The sequence below is a fragment of the Daldinia caldariorum genome, assembly GCF_022478825.1.
Source record: "Daldinia caldariorum strain CBS 122874 unplaced genomic scaffold F4812scaffold_7, whole genome shotgun sequence".
NCBI classification, from domain to species: Eukaryota; Fungi; Ascomycota; class Sordariomycetes; order Xylariales; family Hypoxylaceae; genus Daldinia; species Daldinia caldariorum.
The window spans coordinates 58,887-77,723 of NW_025953043.1; the positions used below are offsets into that span (position 1 = coordinate 58,887).

General features: G+C 47.3%; 6 protein-coding genes and 1 non-coding gene across 7 annotated transcripts; 4 read left to right on the forward strand and 3 right to left on the reverse strand.

The window, feature by feature from the left end:
* The first annotated feature begins 44 nt into the window (after nucleotides 1–44).
* F4812DRAFT_425774 (RecF/RecN/SMC protein) lies at nucleotides 45–5,311 on the forward strand. Its single transcript, XM_047933951.1, has 3 exons — nucleotides 45–1,213; nucleotides 1,270–4,560; nucleotides 4,617–5,311. Exons 1-3 carry the CDS (start codon nucleotides 281–283, stop codon nucleotides 4,830–4,832), a joined length of 4,440 nt encoding a protein of 1,479 aa, XP_047790470.1. The 5' UTR covers nucleotides 45–280; the 3' UTR covers nucleotides 4,833–5,311.
* Nucleotides 5,312–5,442: 131 nt separating this feature from the next.
* F4812DRAFT_t72 lies at nucleotides 5,443–5,514 on the forward strand. Its single transcript has one exon. It is a non-coding gene; the product is annotated as a tRNA-Ala (tRNA).
* Nucleotides 5,515–5,757: 243 nt separating this feature from the next.
* F4812DRAFT_425776 (40S ribosomal protein S26E) lies at nucleotides 5,758–7,058 on the reverse strand. The gene is made up of 3 exons (XM_047933952.1): nucleotides 6,529–7,058; nucleotides 6,311–6,413; nucleotides 5,758–6,153 (listed from the first exon to the last, which is right to left on the reverse strand). The coding sequence occupies exons 1-3, from the start codon at nucleotides 6,677–6,679 to the stop codon at nucleotides 6,048–6,050; spliced, it is 360 nt and encodes a 119-aa protein (XP_047790471.1). The 5' UTR covers nucleotides 6,680–7,058; the 3' UTR covers nucleotides 5,758–6,047.
* Nucleotides 7,059–7,102: 44 nt separating this feature from the next.
* F4812DRAFT_356981 (ubiquitin family-domain-containing protein) lies at nucleotides 7,103–8,295 on the forward strand. Its single transcript, XM_047931789.1, has 3 exons — nucleotides 7,103–7,271; nucleotides 7,514–7,897; nucleotides 8,013–8,295. The coding sequence occupies exons 2-3, from the start codon at nucleotides 7,523–7,525 to the stop codon at nucleotides 8,097–8,099; spliced, it is 462 nt and encodes a 153-aa protein (XP_047790472.1). The 5' UTR covers nucleotides 7,103–7,271; nucleotides 7,514–7,522; the 3' UTR covers nucleotides 8,100–8,295.
* A 195-nt stretch (nucleotides 8,296–8,490) lies between these two features.
* On the reverse strand, nucleotides 8,491–9,684 carry F4812DRAFT_450846 (glycoside hydrolase family 18 protein; the record flags this gene model as incomplete). Its single annotated transcript, XM_047936140.1, has 1 exon — nucleotides 8,491–9,684. The coding sequence occupies one exon, from the start codon at nucleotides 9,682–9,684 to the stop codon at nucleotides 8,491–8,493; it is 1,194 nt and encodes a 397-aa protein (XP_047790473.1).
* Nucleotides 9,685–10,145: 461 nt separating this feature from the next.
* On the reverse strand, nucleotides 10,146–12,454 carry F4812DRAFT_425783 (NADPH dehydrogenase). Its single transcript, XM_047933953.1, has 3 exons — nucleotides 11,600–12,454; nucleotides 10,618–11,538; nucleotides 10,146–10,524 (listed from the first exon to the last, which is right to left on the reverse strand). Exons 1-3 carry the CDS (start codon nucleotides 11,888–11,890, stop codon nucleotides 10,411–10,413), a joined length of 1,326 nt encoding a protein of 441 aa, XP_047790474.1. The 5' UTR covers nucleotides 11,891–12,454; the 3' UTR covers nucleotides 10,146–10,410.
* Nucleotides 12,455–16,526: 4,072 nt separating this feature from the next.
* Nucleotides 16,527–18,754, forward strand: F4812DRAFT_357008 (Nop domain-containing protein). Its single transcript, XM_047931790.1, has 3 exons — nucleotides 16,527–16,846; nucleotides 16,940–18,056; nucleotides 18,109–18,754. The coding sequence occupies exons 1-3, from the start codon at nucleotides 16,677–16,679 to the stop codon at nucleotides 18,340–18,342; spliced, it is 1,521 nt and encodes a 506-aa protein (XP_047790475.1). The 5' UTR covers nucleotides 16,527–16,676; the 3' UTR covers nucleotides 18,343–18,754.
* The last annotated feature ends 83 nt before the right edge of the window (nucleotides 18,755–18,837 follow it).

The following is an 18,837-nucleotide window of genomic DNA, read 5'->3' on the forward strand; positions in this document are numbered from 1 at the left end:
CATAACCTAACCTATTGTACTGTACAATACAGTGTGGGGGATAAAGTTATTTCAGTGTTTTTGTTTACTTTCTACCCCGAGACCCAGGCACCACATAATTTATTCCTGCCGTTATCAATTATCAATTTATCAACCAATCTGGTCAAACGTGTTGCGGCGACAAACAGTTACTGACATCAAAGACGACGACACCGGATACTCGGCAAACCTTTGCAATTATAACTATATGTGGCCCAACTAATACGTTCCTCTCCTTTACGATAACCCAATTTGAACAACAATGTCTACAAGGCCGACTCGTCGTGCCGCAGCGGCTCGACGCACAGCTATTATCGAATCGGAAGATGAAGAGGATGCCATCGCGAACACTAGTAGAAAGATAAAGGAGGAGGAGAGTGAAGAAGAATTTGCTCCGGAGACATCAACCGCTAGAACTTCGCGGCGTCAAACTCAGAGTAGAAGGAAATCTGCAGTACCTGCGACACCGCGCGTGGGCCGACCAAGAAAGAGCACTGCCAGCGTCGCCTTGGAGCCCTCTATAGATGAAAGCCAAGTCCCCGATCCCGATAAAACAGCTACCTCAATACTCAGCCCAGAGCCGACACCTAATAAAGCCACTCCGAGGAAACGAAAGAGCGTTGCGCCGCGCAAGGTCGTCAAAGAGCTTACACCCGTCAAGGAGCCCACGACCGAGCGTACGCCTGATAGTCAACGCCGTATTCCGACACCCGCTCGGTCCGAAGAGCCATCCGAACTCCACGGCACACCCCAAGCTGATGTCACCGAACAGAGTGTCAACGAGCAACAGCAAGATCCAGATGAGACCATTACTCAGGTCAAGCCTATTAAGGCCATGGACACTGTCCTGGAGAGGCCTATGGATATTGTTCTGAAGTCGCGTAAGATGGCAGTGCCCGTCGTTGAAGATACAGGTCCCAAAGCCCGTATTGTTATTACGTACTTAATCTTGACCAACTTCAAGAGTTATGCCGGAAGACAAGAGGTTGGCCCGTTCCATTCCTCTTTCTCTTCGGTGGTAGGACCCAACGGTTCCGGTAAATCGAATGTCATCGATTCGCTTCTTTTCGTCTTTGGATTTAGGGCGAGTAAGATGCGGCAGGGCAAGATATCTGCTCTGATCCATAACTCCGCCGCCTACCCAAATCTAGACCACTGCGAGGTTGCTGTTCACTTCCAGGAGGTCATGGACCTGGTTAGTTTACCATGCTATAGTATCAGACGAGGGTAACATGCTAATTTTACTTTTAGCCCGGTGGGGGAACGGAAGTTATTCCCAACTCTCAAATCATCATCTCGAGAAAAGCATTCAAGAACAATTCTAGTAAATACTATATAAACGGAGGCGAGTCTACTTTCACAACTGTGACGACTCTGTTACGTGACCGGGGAATTGATCTCGATCATAAGCGTTTCCTCATCCTGCAAGGCGAGGTTGAGTCGATCGCTCAGATGAAGCCCAAGGCGGGCAATGAACACGAGGACGGTCTACTAGAATATCTAGAAGATATCATTGGTACCTCCAAATATAAGACGCCCATCGAAGAGGCGGCAGCGGAAGTGGAAGCCCTTAACGAAGTCTGTATGGAGAAGAGCGGCCGTGTTCAGCATGTGGAAAAGGAGAAGAACAGCCTCGAGGATAAGAAGAATAAAGCTTTAGCCTTTATCCGGGACGAGAACGACTTAACTCTCAAGCAGTCGGCACTCTATCAACTCTATATCAGCGAGTGTAACAATAACGTGAGCGTTACTGAAGAGGCAATCAGCCAGATGCAAGCTCAGCTTGATGCAGAACTCGAGAAACACCAGGGTAGCGAGCACGTTATTAAACAGTTGCAAAAGGCTTATGCTAAGGGGTCCAAGGAATTTGAGGCACAGGAAAAGCATGTTCAGTCTCTTGTTAAGGAAGCCTCAAAGTTTGAGCAGGAAAGAGTTAAGTTTGACGAGAAACGCAAATTCTTGACTGACAAGCAGGATAAACTAGAGAAGACGATTGCGACTGCTGAAAAATCTGCAGCAGAAGCTGAAGAAACTATTGAACAGTGCACTGAAGAGATTGCTTCGCGTGCCGAAGAGATCGCAGCTCTTGAACAACGTGTGCAAAAAGAGGAGGCGGAACTTGCAACGATACGGGACAGCTTAAAAGGCAAGACACAAGGTTTCTCGGACCAGATCGCCGCGAAACAGAAGTCCCTCGAGCCTTGGAAGGAAAAGATTAATCAGAAGCAGTCTGCGATTGCTGTCGCAGAGTCTGAAATGGCCATTCTAGAAGAGAAGGCCAATTCTGGCGCTGTTGCACTTGAAGAGATGCAGACAAAGATTGCTAACATCGAAGAGAGTCGAAAAGCGAAACTGGCAGAGCTTAAGGAGTGCCAGGCGGAAAAGGCTAAACTGGAGAAAGAAGCAAAGAAGGTCGTAGCTGACCTGGAAAGCCTGGCCCAGATGGAGCCTAAGGCTCGGGCAAAGGTTTCGAATGCTCGACAAAAAGCCGAAGAAGCGCGATCCAGTCTTTCTCAGACTCAGACACGAGGTAATGTGCTTACTGCATTAATGCGAATGAAGGAATCCGGGCGGATCGATAGCTTTCACGGTCGTCTCGGAAACCTGGGTACGATTGATGAGAAATACGACGTTGCTATCTCTACGGCTTGTCCATCCCTCGATTCCTTCGTTACTGACACGATTGAAGCCGGTCGGCAGTGTGTCGAATATCTTCGCAAGACCAACCTTGGGCGAGGTAACTTCATATGCTTGGATAAGCTTCGTAGGTACGATTTACAACCTATCGAAACACCTGAGAATGCTCCGCGCCTATTCGACCTGATACAAGCTAAAGAAGAAAAATTCCGCCCTGCTTTCTACGACTCGTTGAAAGATACTCTAGTCGCCAAAGACCTAGTTCAGGCAAACCGAATTGCTTACGGCGCCAGACGATGGCGAGTGGTCACACTTGATGGAGAACTTATCGACAAGAGTGGTACCATGTCTGGCGGTGGCAATACTGTTAAAAGAGGGTTGATGTCAAGCAAGCTCGTGGCTGACACGACTAAGGAGCAAGTCACTAAACTTGAAAACGACCGTGACGCCATTGAGCAGCAGTTTCAAGAATTCCAGGACCACCAGCGAGAACTTGAGTCTCGTTTAAGGTATCTAAAAGATCAGATTCCCCAGTTAGATACCAAGATGCAAAAAATTGGTCTAGAGATCCAGAGTGCGGAGAAGAACCTCCTAGACTCTCAGCGGCGTATCAAGGAGCTGAGCAAGGAACATCAACCATCGCAGTCTGATGATAACAGAGTCGCCTTGCTGCAAAAGGAGATTTCCAAATTAAATCAAGAGGTATCAAAACTCCACGCTGAAACGGAAGGTGTGGAGGCAGAGATTAAGGAGCTCCAGGACAAGATAATGGAAGTTGGTGGAGAGAAGCTTCGCGCACAGCGTGCCAAGGTCGATGCTATCAAGGAAGAGATAGCTTCTCATAACGAGGAAACGTCAAACGCTGAAGTAAAGAAGGCCAAAGCAGAGAAGTCAAAGGCAAAACTTGAGAAAGAGCACGCCAAGGCCACCAAGGAGTTAGAAGCTGCAATACGCGACCTTGAGAAGTTGGAAGAGGAAGTCGAGAATCAAGGTAGCAAGTCCGAGTCCTTGAACGCTCGTGTAGAAGAGGCGGAAGAAGAGTTGGCAGAAAAGAAAAAGGAACTCTCTACATTAAAATCCGAACTGGACGAGAAAACATCGGAACTCAACGAAACGCGCGCGGTTGAGATAGAAATGCGTAATAAATTGGAGGAGAACCAGAAAGTACTGGTCGAAAACCAGAAGCGACTGCGGTACTGGGAGGAGAAGCTGGGAAAGCTTGTTCTTCAGAACGTCAGCGATTTGAGCGGGCCACCAGCAACCAAGAAGCCGGCTAGGCAGGAAGGCGAGGAAGCAGCGGAAAGCGAGGAGGGCCGACGATCTGACTGTCCAGATGAGGGAGAAGAGGAGGAGCAAGAGGAGCAGGAACAGCAGCCAGAGGAATTACCGCGCTTCACAGAGGATGAGTTGCAAGATATGGATAAGGAGACCCTAAAAGCCGAGATTGCAGCACTTGAAGAAAAGACGCAAAATGTTAACGTGGATGTCAGCGTCCTATCGGAGTATCGCCGTAGAGTCGAGGAGCATGCAGCTCGGTCTTCCGATTTAGCAAGTGCTGTGCAGCAACGCGACGCCGCCAAGAAGCGTTGTGACGACCTGCGCCGACTGAGGCTGGAGGGCTTCATGGAAGGCTTCAGCACCATCTCCCTCCGGCTTAAGGAAATGTACCAGATGATCACAATGGGCGGTAATGCTGAGTTGGAGCTCGTTGACAGTCTGGATCCTTTCAGCGAAGGCATCTTGTTCTCCGTCATGCCGCCGAAGAAGAGCTGGAAGAATATTAGCAACCTCAGCGGTGGAGAGAAGACGTTGTCAAGCTTGGCGCTGGTATTTGCCCTGCATCATTATAAGCCGACGCCTTTGTATGTCATGGACGAGATCGACGCTGCCTTGGACTTCAGAAACGTGAGCCACCTTTCGTTTCCATGTACTCTTTTTTTTACTGACCTCGACATAAATAGGTATCTATCGTGGCCAATTACATCAAGGAGCGGACCAAGAATGCGCAGTTCGTAGTCATCTCGCTTCGTAACAACATGTTTGAACTCGCAGCCCGATTAGTTGGTGTATATAAAGTCAACCACATGACCAAGAGCGTGACGATTGAGAACCGCGACTTTATCGTTCGCGGCGGGATGGCGAAGCAACAGCAGCAGGGTGGCCAGACCGTGGTTTGAGGAGGGAATTGTGAGAGAATAGATGGATGGGGTTGATGGCTTCGTTTAGAATACGTATGATATTTATTGCTCGTGTTAATGAGCGCTTATAGCGCGGGGCGCGTAGAAGCGAAGTGCAATGGGCTACGGATGTTTGGGCGGATGGTCAACGCGATGTCTGTCACGGGTTTGATGAATGGTTGACGCGGAACGAAATGAATATCCACGTGCGCGCTTGAGTAAAGCTTATTTGGAAATATGAATGATTACCTACCTATACATTTTGGTTGGTTCCTCTTCTCTATGTTCCAGTATCTTGGCGTGAGCATGTCGTCCTCTGCTACGCCCTTCAGGTTTGAGATAACCTAGATATATATTGGATAGACTGCGGCCTGTGCGAGATGGACTTGTGTTCCAGCTCATCAGGTAAGACGCGTAGTTTGTTTCTCATGCCTTTTCATGAAGTGAAAAAATATGAAGCTTGTTATTGTGGATAGATTTTTCAAGAACCTACCTGGGTGGTTAAGGGGTATGTATAATTGTAAAGGTATATTATATATATATGCTTTGTTAGCAACTTGTCTGATAAGTAACAAGGAATAAACTACCAAGTTTTCCCCCCTCATACTTAGGGCGTGTAACTCAGTGGTAGAGTGCTCGCTTCGCATGCGAGAAGTCCAGGGTTCGACTCCCTGCTCGTCCAACCTTTTTCACTTTTGTTTCCCACATTTCAGTCTGGTGACAGGTGGAGGGTTTTCTTTTCTTTTCCCTTTTTTTCTCCTATACCTATTAGGTAATAATCCCTTTTATTCCAGATTAATACATATAGACTTTATCTCGAGGGTTATGCTAATTTTTATTCCCGGCTACGCGCATAGAGAGACTGCGTGAGAAATACTAGGTTAAGTAGTAATATCACGATAGGTCAAGACCAAGTTACCGCAGTCGCCAGGTTTGTCAAGTTATTTATTAGTCGTATAGTTAAGCTGTTTTACTTAGACTGAATACGAAAATATACTTTCTGATCAAGTCCACTCAAGGCAAAACCCGCAGTTACGCACGATTAACAAAAGCAATTATTTTACTTCATGGCAATATGACTTCTATTCGTAAGTCATTATCTGAGATAGTAATCATACCGAAAACCGTTTTTTCTTCTTCATGCAAGTGAAACCATTTCCGATGACCGATTCATCGTCCCAGACCCTTAACACTCCCCAAGACACCGAAAAGCATTTAGGCAACCTTGGCAGTCTGGGTGGGAGTCACCTTCTTGCCGTCCTTGTTGTAGCGCACACGCGGGGGAGGAGCTCTGTTACGGCGACCCTCACGAGATCGGACACTGTAAAATTACTTATTAGCGGGTTGCGATTCGATATCGAAGGGGGAAAGAAGGGGAGATAGGAGTTGTCTCGTTCGAGGTTCAACCAAGGCTCATCTCAGGCGCATACGCTGCCCTCAGATGAGCGCGTAGTCGGTCTCCTAAGGGGACGACGTACCGGACAATCTTGCCGTGGATAGCGCAAGAGACACAGTACTGCAGCTTGAGGTACATCTTGGGAACCGTGTACTCGGCGAAGACGGAGGCGTCCGAGATATCACCTAAAAACAAATCAAGTCAGTCAGAATTGGGTTCTGTCTCTCTCTCTCTCTCTCTCTCTTCTTCTCTCTTAAAAACAATAATAATAATTTTATAGATCGAAAGGTGAAGACGTACGAATGGCTGCAGACTCGACCATGTTGCGGATGGTGAAGCGCTTGATGGCCTTGTCCTTGGGGGTGCATCGCGAGCAGTTGCTGCATCGGATGGGCTTGACGTGGCCGCGGCCCTTCTTGTTGCGGCCGTTGTTCTTTCTCTTCTTGACCATGGTGACGGTGTTCTGTATTGTCCTGCAATGTTAGAACTGCGATAGTCAAGAGCCCAGAAAGTAAGAAGCAAAAAGCAAAAGGCGAGAGGCCGAAGGTGGGAGGTGGGAAATGCGGGAGAGGTTCACACGTACAGACTTTCTGGTTGGAAGTTGTCGAGAAGAGAAAGGTTGGCTGGTGGATTGGAGGAGTTGTTTTCTTCTGTGTTGAAATTCAGTGCGCGCAACTTTGTCCGGGTCCAAAATTCGTTTAGAGGGTTGGCCCCACTACTATGTACTACCTATGTAGGAGGTACCTAGGTAGGTAATCAATCCAGTTTAGAGGGGACTTAGGTACTACGCTACCGCTACAATTAAGTGCCACGCCACAGGGCAAGCAGGATAAGAAACCCTAGCACGTGATTTTACCGGTAGTTTTCAAATTGTCAATTACCTAAGCATTTCTGGGACCCACCACACCAGATAACTCGGATTGTACTTCCCATATCTTTTTTTAGAGGGTCTCTGGATTCTCTAACTCCCCTCCTACATTTTCTTTTCTCCAAACTGAACTTATCCTTTGGTTGCTTAGGACGGCAATAGCGATATTGTCTAGGTACGTTTTCCCTTTTGGTTTTCTCTTTTTTGAAAGCCTTCGTTCATAACGAGAACCATGATATCACTCTGCTTTCTTCTGGATATCATAACAATTGCTTCTACACGTTGTGATAAAATTGTGGCTGCGATGCCTTGTCGCATTCCGATGCGCATGGCAGATAACCCCCCGCCCATTTTCCCACCCTCGATAGCATTCACATAGCATGGTAGCATTCAGTTCTAATAACTAATTTCCCTGAGCAGGCAATCATGCAGATCTTCGTCAAGACCCTCACGGGTAAGACTATCACCCTTGAGGTGGAGTCTAGCGATACCATCGACAATGTCAAGTCTAAGATTCAGGACAAGGAGGGAATTCCTCCCGACCAACAGCGACTGATCTTCGCCGGAAAGCAGCTCGAAGATGGCCGAACCCTCTCCGACTACAACATCCAGAAGGAGAGCACCCTCCACCTTGTGCTCCGCCTGCGTGGTGGTGCCAAGAAGCGCAAGAAGAAGGTCTACACCACCCCCAAGAAGATCAAGCACAAGCGCAAGAAGACCAAGTTAGCCGTTCTCAAGTACTACAAAGTTGACGGCGACGGAAAGATCGAGCGTCTCCGCCGCGAGTGCCCTTCCGAGACCGTGAGTTTTAATTTATTATTACTTTTCGTACCCCCCTTCCAAAAAAAAAAAAGAAGAAAAAAATTAAATAAAGATAAGATTTACGACGAGTCAGTTGCTAATACTATTCAAACAGTGCGGTGCAGGTGTCTTCATGGCTGCTATGCAGGACCGACAATACTGTGGCCTGTGCCACCTTACCTACGTCTTTGACAAGCAGTAAATGCTTACTGGTTCGGCCTGGAGTAATCATGGTTAAGGATTCGGAAAAATGGAATGGAGCTTACGGGTATCATGATAGAACATGGATGACTTAGCTCAGTTTTCATGAATACGAATTCATTCGCGCAAGATCTACCACCGTTGTTTTGTTTTCTTTGAATTTTAGACTGGTTACAACTTAAGTCGATTAATGTGCTTGTGCCTAAGGTACGCAGGTCATTCGTATCTGCCAAACCACCAGTTATCCATCGTAGATGTTTACAACCCTAACAGACCAACATCTTACATCTCATTGGAGTTGAACCCACGTAGTTCATCACTAGCCTATAGGCATCATTTTTCCCTTTCCTTTTGCTTATGCCTCTATGCTTCTAAACCCAGTGCTTCCTGTCCTAATTATTAGGAAACCCTGCCCTGAGATTATCGTACTTGGTATACGGATACTCGATCAAATTCGGCCTGCGATCCAGCGCACCCGGGCCGCCCAGTACATCAACCACATTCCCTATCAAGCTTCCCCCTCCCTCCTTGTCGGCACTGCTTTCCCACCACATGGCGCCGCCTAGCCGTCGTTCCTCGCGGATCCACCACGCCTTCGTCCGCGCCATATCCACCGTGTCGTAGCTGACCAGCGTTCGTGTCTGAGGTTCGTAGCAATAGCTAGCCCTGGCCTCGCGATCGAAATACTCCGTAGCCCCGGGTAGCGGCAGCTTCTTGTAGTCGTGCACGCCGTTCTCCCAAGTTCCTTCGCCGACCCCACTGTATGGATGGCCTAAACCTTCTGTGCCTTGGAACGCGCGCCCGTACAGCGGCATCCCCAGCACGATCTTGCTAGGCGCTACGCCCCGCGACAGGTAGTAATCCACAGCGGCCACGGTGCTAAAGGGCGTGGCGCGCGGGTTCGACCCGCTCGGGTACAGGTTCGCTTGGTGTCCCGCCACCGAGTCCCACGAACCGGCGAAGTCGTACGCCATCAGGTTCCAGAAGTCGAGCACCCGGTCCATGCCCGGAATGTCGAGCTTCGTGAAATTCTGCGCGCCGGCCGGGCAGGCCACCGTCAGCTCGAAGTGGTACGGGGTGGGTAAGGTGCGGCTGTAGGCGTCCATGGCTTCGCGCACGGCGTAGAGCAAGGCGACGAAATCCGCGGCTTCGGCTTGGGATTGGGGATACTCCCAATCCACGTCGATACCGTCGAAACCCAGGTTTTTGATCAGCTCGACGCAGGAGTTGGCGAAATTGGCACGGCCCTGGGGCGTGGATGCGGGCTGCTTGAAGTTGCTGCTGTAGGTCCAGCCGCCGACGGAAAGAAGGACTTTGAGCTGGCGGTTCCTGCGCTTGAGCAGATTGAGCTGCTTGAGACAGCCGTACAAGTTGGTGCCGACGTCGTTCCAGCTGTCGCCTTCCCAGTGGATGTCCGTGTCCGCCCAGGTATCGGTTAGATAGACCTCGCCGGACTCCGGGCGCACGTTGGCGAAGGCGTATAAGACATGCGTCAACTTGTCGGCGGGCAGATCCTGCGGCCTATGTTTACGACCGTAGATGGCCCAGTTGACGAAATAAGCGACGGTACGGAAATGTTGCGCCATATTCGCTTCTGCGGTTGGGGGAGAAGAAGAAGAAAAAGAAGAAGCGAATGAGTGGGATGATGAGAATAAGGAGGGGTAGTGGTGATGAGTGAGGGTGAAGGCTGCAAGCAGCACTGTTAGGGCGAAGATGTAAGGGAGGATAGTTCTAAGTCGTGACATATAATGAGACTTGGGGAAAGATAGCTCTTATAAAGATTTATTTGTTTTGCATATAGAACTGACGATATGTGTCTCGTCGTCTTTTTCATTGGAGTGAATCATTGTTAAGCTTTCAACTTCAGGTCTCTAGAAGCTGCGTGGCTTAGAGCTGAGAACATTAGCTTGCCTTGTTCTGCCTGTACCAAGCCAAGTGGCGATGATGCGGGATACCAAGAACATTTACCCACTTAGCTCATAACTTTGCCTGGTAACCAATCAAATTCCGAATATTGATGCGAGTGTTTCTCAGACCAGGCTTAGTAGTTTTGCATTGCAGCTTGGCAAATGGATAACACGGCAATGCGACGAAGGGTCTTGCGTGGCTGCGTGGCTGAAGTTAAGTAGGTACGTACATCAATGTATGTATTGCACAATACGTGTACCTACATATGTAACATTATGTATATGTACATAATCTAGGTACATAAGGTATGGACAAATTGTGCAATGGTATGTAATAATCTTCTATATATAAACGCCGATAATGCTTAGCTAACTGATGAATCTAACAACCCGAGAGAAAAGTGCTTAAGGGACGGGACCGGTGCACTGCTCTTTCGTCGCCTCCAGCTTTCGTTGCTTGGTGACTCGACCGCCAAAGCCCCATCCAATTTGGTTCGCGACATAGATTGCCACGCCGAGCTGTAAATCACATATTGTTAGCAAGTCGTATTCCAAAGTATACCGATTTCTTAGAAAGTTAAGTAGTAGTAGTAGTAATGTTTTTCCACATACCTCTTCAGCCCAATACCAGACAAGCCCGGGGTTCTTCTGGAATAAACGTCCAACACCCGCAATATCCACGGGAGTGTCGTCAGCGTCATTGCCGCCGACAAGGAGATCGTTAGCTTGCTTCCCGCTTAGGATGGTACCGACAGTAACCACATATGCGTTGTCGCCGACAGCTCGCTTGATTGCCTTGGCGAACGGCGCCTGGTAACCAGGGCCTGAGGTAATCTTCTGTAGGGGGTGGTTTCCGGCACTGGAGACGTCGATCACATCGACGCCGTGCTGAGCCAGTAGTGTGGAAAGACGAACCGAGTCCTCCAATTTCCAGCTGTCGCCAGTATAGCCCTCAACACCCTCAAGCCAGTCGGTGGCGCTGATACGCACGAATAGGGGCATATCAGCGGGCATCACGGCACGAACCTCGTCCACCAGTTCGAGGAGCAGACGAGTGCGGTTCTCGAAGCTGCCGCCGTACTGGTCGGTACGGTGGTTAGTAGCAGGCGATAGGAATTCGTGTAGGAGGTATCCGTGAGCGCTGTGCAGCTCGATAACGTCGAATCCGATCTTGATAGAACGCTTGGCAGCAGCTACAAAATCGAGCTTTAGCTGTGCGATCTCTTCTAGAGTTAGCGCCCTCGGTACCACGTGGTTCTCGTCGAAGGGGATAGCGCTTGGCGCGACGACGTCATCGGGCCATCCTCCCACGTCTGCGGCAGCCGTGGCGCCCCTGTGCAGCCACGGGGCAAGGGCGGAGGCCTTGCGGCCGGCGTGGGCGAGCTGTATGGCGATGTGTTGGCCCTGCGAGTGGGCGAAGTCTACGCTTCGCTTGATGCCCTCCATGTGGTCGTCGAGCCATAGTCCGCAATCGTTAGGGGTGATACGTCCGCGGGCCTGGACGGCGGTGGCCTCGATCATAGTAAGTCCCGGCTGTAGGAATAAATTAGTAACGTATCTCGGTTATCGTTTTTGGTGCCGTCGGAAGACTTACCCCGCGCTGGATAATACCACCTAGATGAGTTAAGTGCCAGGGTGTGGAGAAGCCGTTTTCAGCTGAGTACTGGCATAATGGTGATAGCATGATACGATTCTGGAGAGTGATACCACGAATCTTCAGGGGGGTGAAGAGTTTTGGGATGGCGCTTCCGTTAGGCTGGGGGTTTAGGGCGGTTCCCGCTGGCGGCTCTTGTGCAGGTGAAAAGAACGGAACGCCCTCGGCCGCCTTGTTAGGGATGCTCAAGGGCTCGGCCTTGGATCCGTTGACGCCGTTGGCAGCAGACATGTTTGTATTTGTCCAAGGATCTCTTGTTCTAGTGAATGTATTACAGAGTTAAACAAGCAATTCTAAGAAACCTGAGAGCGATGCTGAACGGTTGGTATTGGATGATGATTTGAGTTGGTGAGGAAAAATTGCGATGTCGAGCTGGAGTGCCACCACGGTTATATATGTTTCTAAGCCATCGTGAAAACAACATATGTTTACCTCTCCACCCTCCACACGATTCGTGTTTCCAAGCGTCATGGTGGTTAGCTACTCCACAACCATCTCAAGGGGGAGAAAAAAAAGAGGCCAAAATGGAGGACTTGTGCCACCTCGTAGGAATACCTCCGAGAGTCCCCACGCAGGGATTACAAAGTGCCGAAGAGGATCACCAATCAGGATTAAAAAGCCGTAATTGATTTGTTGTATGCTAGTTAATATTTGCCCGATAAAACTTCTCTAATGCAAATTCTCGCGCCTAAGAAGATAAATTGGGGACGCTAAAGGACGTCGCGATGGTGGTGGATTAACGGTTCGTCAGCTACGACAGAAATAGAATCCGATTAGATAACTAAGCAGTTCCGGTATTGCAGAATAAATCACCCGATATCGATATTCACGGAGAATGCGGAGTTGCTGGGCCGGAACTTGTTGCTGGCAAATCAGTTTTTAGCTCAGGAGCATGTGGAGTCCACCGCCAATACCTAGCAGACAAATTGGGCCAACAACCCCTGTCCTCCTCGGAGTATTCGGAGTCAAATTTTGTACGATTTCCGAATTAGGTAATTAAAATGAGTAATCACCCGCGACGCCGGGCAGGGAGTTTAAATTCCCGGCCGTGATTAGGTATTATGGACCCACTTATCCGGGCCCGTCCCGTCACGGAAGCATGGATCAACCTAAAGAAAGGCTCCAACATCACGTGGTGCACATTACTTCACATTACTTCACATCGCTTTTAATCCATCAGTCTTAGATCAGAGAACCATAAAGTCTCCTCATTAGTTCCCTCTGGTAAGGTTGGCATTTTCTATCTACCTCTAGTAGATACAGATATGCACTAACCATTTAGCAACTGCTAACCAGGAATGAAGTACAAATATCAACTTTTTCAAGCTTAAGGAAAACTTAATTTCGAATGTAGAACTGGTCTATCTCATTCTAGATAGCCAGCAACTGATTGCAACAGCATCATCTTCCAGTGCCGTAGATGTTGGAGATCTCGTAGGTACTTTGCTCTGCCCAAGTTGGATATTAATTTACCATTCTGATGAGACAAACAGATATAGACAGTTACTCACCGATAGTCTATTTAGTACACTGCTCTGATGGAATCAAAATGATGCCATCGACTTCAGTATCGGAATACTGATTCTCCAATACCTTTGATGAACCGCGAAACCCATGCTCGGCGCGGGCGTGCGTCACTAGCGTATGGAATTTTATTGCTATGAAGCCGCAAATCCCACACGAACGACGATTGGTCTGTTCGGCACGTTCAAAGGCCGAATTTTTTTTATGCTTTTTCGATATATGTGAACTTATATTATGGCGAACATTCGCCATGACCGCATTACAATTGGTGAGTCCACATTGAAATTTGCCATTATTGAGAACAGTGCCTCGTGCCGACGGATGGTTAATCACATTTCCTTGCTGGTCCTATGAGAAACAGTAGTTAGCCGAGCTCGGGTTTGGAAACGTGTCATAGTCTCCGGTGACATTAGCAAGTAAGATGAGAGCAAGGATATTAGTGAGAGGATAGGTGGGCAAGCCGTCGCGACAAATTTAGAGTACTGTCGCACCGCAATGATATATAGTGATCCAAAGGGAAGCATAGGAGGGAATCACTAAGGGGAATAAGGGGGAATTGTCCATATGACCTGCAACACGGTATGCACGGAGAGGAAGCGATGTGGCTCATGATGATAGCATGGGGCGTGTGATTAAGGAAAACCACAATCAAAAGAAGGCTCGTTACTTACAAGGTTATCCATCTTTGCATCTAACAATGACCTGTGCCCGAATACTGAGATATACTCGAGTACTCAAACCGACAAGGGTAATAAACACCGTAGTATGATATGCTAGTATGTAAAGAATATTGGATATTGGGGAGTAGCTTAGGTATTTTATACCACAAAAGACGGTCAACGAAGAGGATAGGTACCTATCGGGAAGAATGATCACGGTGATACCTATGGCGTACCGCACAAAACGGATATTTTATTGGGGCTAAGGGCGGTTGACAGAGGGAATGTTCAGTAGAATGGTGCAGTGCCTGTTAATGAGCTTGAATAGCTGATCAGGGTTGAGAAGACCAGTAAGTAACACAAGATCACTTGAGTTGAAGATCGCACGTATTGAAAACTCAGTGCTGAATATCACTCGTCTTGGAGGTCATGTCTGTTGGGGAAAAGAATCCGGGTTTGGGGCGGGGGCAGGGGGACTTAAATATTTATTGGAGGGTGGTGGGTTGAACAAATATGGTAGTGAGGAGTGCCAGTAACGATTTCATAACGCGTATAAAAGTACCAGACGCGTGCCAGAGTACAGCAGTCGTATCTACCTGGAGTTACAGCCGTAGTTGCTACTGCAATTGCAATAGCAGTTGCCATCATAGTAAGACCATAACAAGCTAGCGGTTTACAATTTCTTACGTGCTGAAACCATTAATAGCGTAGTTTATTTATATACAGGGGGAGCCTGCAAAATCAAATCATATCAAGGCTAATAAGGTAACTCTGAATTATTTTATGTCTGACCTTTCCATATTTTATATCTTATGCAGACCGGCAAGCCTCCTACGTACCCAGGTAGTTAATAAGGCTTATTACCACCGTAGACCTATTTTGGAATAAATACAAATATCACGCTCATGATCCTGGAGTGAATCAGTCATCCCGTGACTTCTATCAAACTCCAGGCACAAATATACGGCTGACTATTAATTCTTCAAGGCAGGTACCTACGTCATTTTGGGTATTATCATTGCTGATTTTACCTTAGCAACCTTGCCTTTCGATCCTGTGATTTCCTAGTGGTGATTTTCTAGTTGTGTTTTCCAGAATATTTATCCCACGGAGGTCAAAAACATTCTGTGATATGTCATTTGCCGCTCTTGTCCGAGATGGGACGTTTTTTAATATCTGCAACCTATGACCATACCGCATCATATGCTGCGTAATTTCTCATGTAGCTTCTTACACTGAAAACGTGTTACATGTACGTACAGCTGTTTGAATATTAGGGGCGTATTAATAGATCCTTTCTCTCAATAGCGGCATTTGTACGGCAAGAATGGTATTGTCTTTTCTTTTTCCAAAAATTAGGATGTTACCAAACCTACTGCCGTTTTGTATAACCCTCAAGAACGGGAAACGTGATAGAATTACGGATGAAAGAAGAGAGGAGAGGGGGGAGGGGGAAAGGAGGAGTTGTTAAAGGAAGTGAGAAACTGGCAAAGTTGCTAAGGTTGCCAAGATTGCCAGACCAAAGGTATAAGTTAAGTTATACAGTAGTATATATAATATTATCGCCAATAGTACAATAATTATAATAGCCCTAGGTGCATCTTTGAACTTTAAAAGTTGAACCAACTCATAAGGTATGATAAAGCATAAACCATTAAAGTGAAAACTATATTAGGTGCTGGTAATGCCGTGTCGTAGTTTGAAAGGCTTGTCAGGTTGACGCCTGGCGTCAACTCAACTCTATACTTCACCTATTAGTGTCACAGATCCATCATGTGGACTCTGGTCGTATAAGTAACTGCATCAGGAATCCTTCACTGCTTATCCTTTCGTTTTTTGTGCAACAACGAAATTTACTACTTAACTCCGACGAATAGACTGACGGAGTATAGAAAGACGCTGGCTTCTATTGTATAAAGTTGGAAGTTATACAAGTATACGGAGTGATGCGTAATCTTGTATACTAAAAAATAATGGCTGTATTAATTACCTGTAATTGTTCTAATTCTAATATATTTTCCTACAAAGAACGCCGTACTCAACAGTATACGATCTGGAGGCGTGCGAAACTTGTATTTGAGGTGTCACGGTACTTGTCTACGGGAGGTCCGTATAGGTCAAGATAGACTATAGCGACGGCAACCCCTGGAGTTGACATCATTCTGCCGATAATCATTTTCTTGAACTACTAAAATACCTAGGTATGTCAACTCTAATCAATTATTCATTTGAATTCTCATATATAATAGGCTTGCGCTGACCTCTGCATTCATCCTGATGCTATATATAATCATGTCTAAGTCTCATTTAAGAGCGGAGTAATGGGTAGTTAATGCAACATATTTAAAGGTAGGTTGACTAGGTAATCGAATAAACACACGTTTTAATTTTCGGTGATATATCCATCATAATTTCTGATTTCATGAATAGCCTTCAAGTTTCCCTAGAAAAAAAAAAGGTGGATAGCACATGCACCAAGAAGATGATATACCATGTACCTATGTACCTAGGTAAAAGGTTGCCGAAGATTTAAAAGAACCTTTTAAACATTTGCAAGTTTGGTTACAAGCATATGTACCTAGGTATTCATGCAGTGTGGACAGTGTGGATCTTTCCCGTAAGATCGATATGAAGATAACTAACCAATGAATGGTTGCGCTTATCCGTTCCGAAGTTCTCCCAGAAGGGTACGTACTCTCTAGTGGGGACCTCAGCTCGACAAAATTTTTGTACCTTTTCTTTGCAAAGCTTCAATTTTTCATCCCCAATCACACACGCTTATCACGACAATCTTGAATGCGCAAATCCACACAAGGGTTCATTCAACAGGCAAGATGACGCGAGTAGACTTTCTGCTGCATGAGTCCGCTGTCGGCTATGCTATCTTTAAGGTTGTCCACCAGCAGGATGCTGTTGGCCTGCACCTGAAGGAGGTCCAGAAAGCAGGACAAGATCTCTCCAAGTTTGGCAAGATGGTGCAATTGGTCAACTTTGCGCCTTGGAGGTAGGAACGGCTTCGGTTTCTTCGCTGCTTTTTTTATCTTTTATATATTTAAACGTGCTCCTTATCATATGTGGCTGACGCCGTGATTCCTAGAAATGCTGCCGACGCTCTTGAAAACATCAATCTAATTTCGGAGGGTATTCTCCCCGAGTATCTCCAGTCTAACCTCGAATTAAACCTGCCTCAATCGAAGAAGAGCAAGATCGTCCTCGGTGTCGCCGATAAGAACTTGGCTGGTTCCATTAAGGCTGCCTTCCCCGGTGTTGAATGTGAGACTGGTGATACGTCCGAAGTAGTGGCCGACCTTCTAAGAGGCATCCGCCTTCACGCGGCCAAGTTGCTCAAGGGTCTCCAAGAGGGAGACGTGGAGAGGGCCCAGCTGGGTCTTGGTCATGCCTACTCCCGTGGAAAAGTCAAGTTCAATGTCCACAAAAATGACAACCACATCATCAGAGCCATTGCTACTCTAGACAATCTCGACAAGGGTATCAACCTATTCTCTCAAAAAGTACGAGAATGGTATGGCTGGCACTTCCCTGAGCTTATTAATGCTGTTTCGGACAACTTGACCTATTCGCGCTTGGCTCTCTTTATTGGCGACAAATCTACCCTGTCAGAGGAGAAGCTTCACGAGATTGCTGCTCTAGTCAATGATGACGAAGAGAAGGCCCAAGAAATCATCACCAAAGCCAAGATTTCTATGGGCCGAGAATTGTCCGACGTTGACATGAGCAACATTTCTACTTTCGCCGGAAAGGTAGTTAAACTTGCTGAATACCGAAGAACACTCTACAGCTACTTGGTCGATAAGATGAGCACTGTTGCGCCCAATCTGGCTGCCCTCATTGGCGAAGTTGTTGCCGCTCGTCTCATCCAAAAGGCTGGTTCCCTCACAAATCTGTCCAAGTATCCAGCTTCTACGCTCCAGATTCTTGGAGCCGAGAAGGCCCTGTTCCGTGCTTTGAAGACGAAGGGTAACACGCCCAAATTTGGTCTCATCTACCACAGTTCGTACATTGGCCGAGCAAGCCAAAAGGACAAGGGCCGTATTTCAAGATACCTTGCAAACAAGTGCAGTATTGCCAGCCGAATTGACAATTTCGCCGAGCAGCCATCGAAGAAGTTTGGAGATGCATTGAGGAGACAAGTCGAAGACCGACTGGAGTTCTACGCCACGGGCAAGAAGCCAACCAAAAATGCAGATGCCATGGTAAGTCTACACTTTCGATTTCCCGATTCCGGAGTTACTAACGCGTCGGTAGAACCAAGCAATGGCCGATATCCTCGCCGATGGCCAGAGTCTGGCCATTGATACAGAGATGATTGACGCACATCTCCCACAGAATGCCGCCACGCCTAAGAAGGATAAGAAGTCTAAGGACAAGAAAGACAAGAAGGAGAAGAAGCGCAAGCATAGTGACGTGAACGACCAAGTGGAAGTAGAAGCGGACGGAGAAAAGAAGAAAAAGAAGAAGAAGAAGCATGCGGACGAGTAAGAATGCGCCGTTACCAGACGTTGAAAAGATACATGGTTGAACCAGGCATCGGTTGGGCGTTCCGGATTTGCAGGTGTTTCTCTAGGCGCGGTTGTGTTTAGGGTGGATTCATACCCGTCGTTATTCTGCTGGTTTAAGTGGAACTTAGTGTCTATGAATCAACGAGTCGCAGGGAATATAGTTTGTTTCTATTGTTTAGCATGGTCACAGTTTGCGATAACACTCACTGCTGGGTGATTTAGTGACATGCATACCTCATACATGTGTGTAGCACCTTTGCGCGAGGTAATTGTACCTGTCTGCATCCCTCATTCCTCCGACAGCTAGGTTGGCAATTTTCGTAGACTTAGCATATTAATTTCCGGCTGCAGGACGTCGACGCCTAGGACCAAATCGAATTCGTATTTTTCTTTTCTTTTATGCGAGGAGCATTTTCCATCCATCCATCTTTACTCTACCTGTAGAATCAAGACCGGTCCCATGTGCTTTTACATC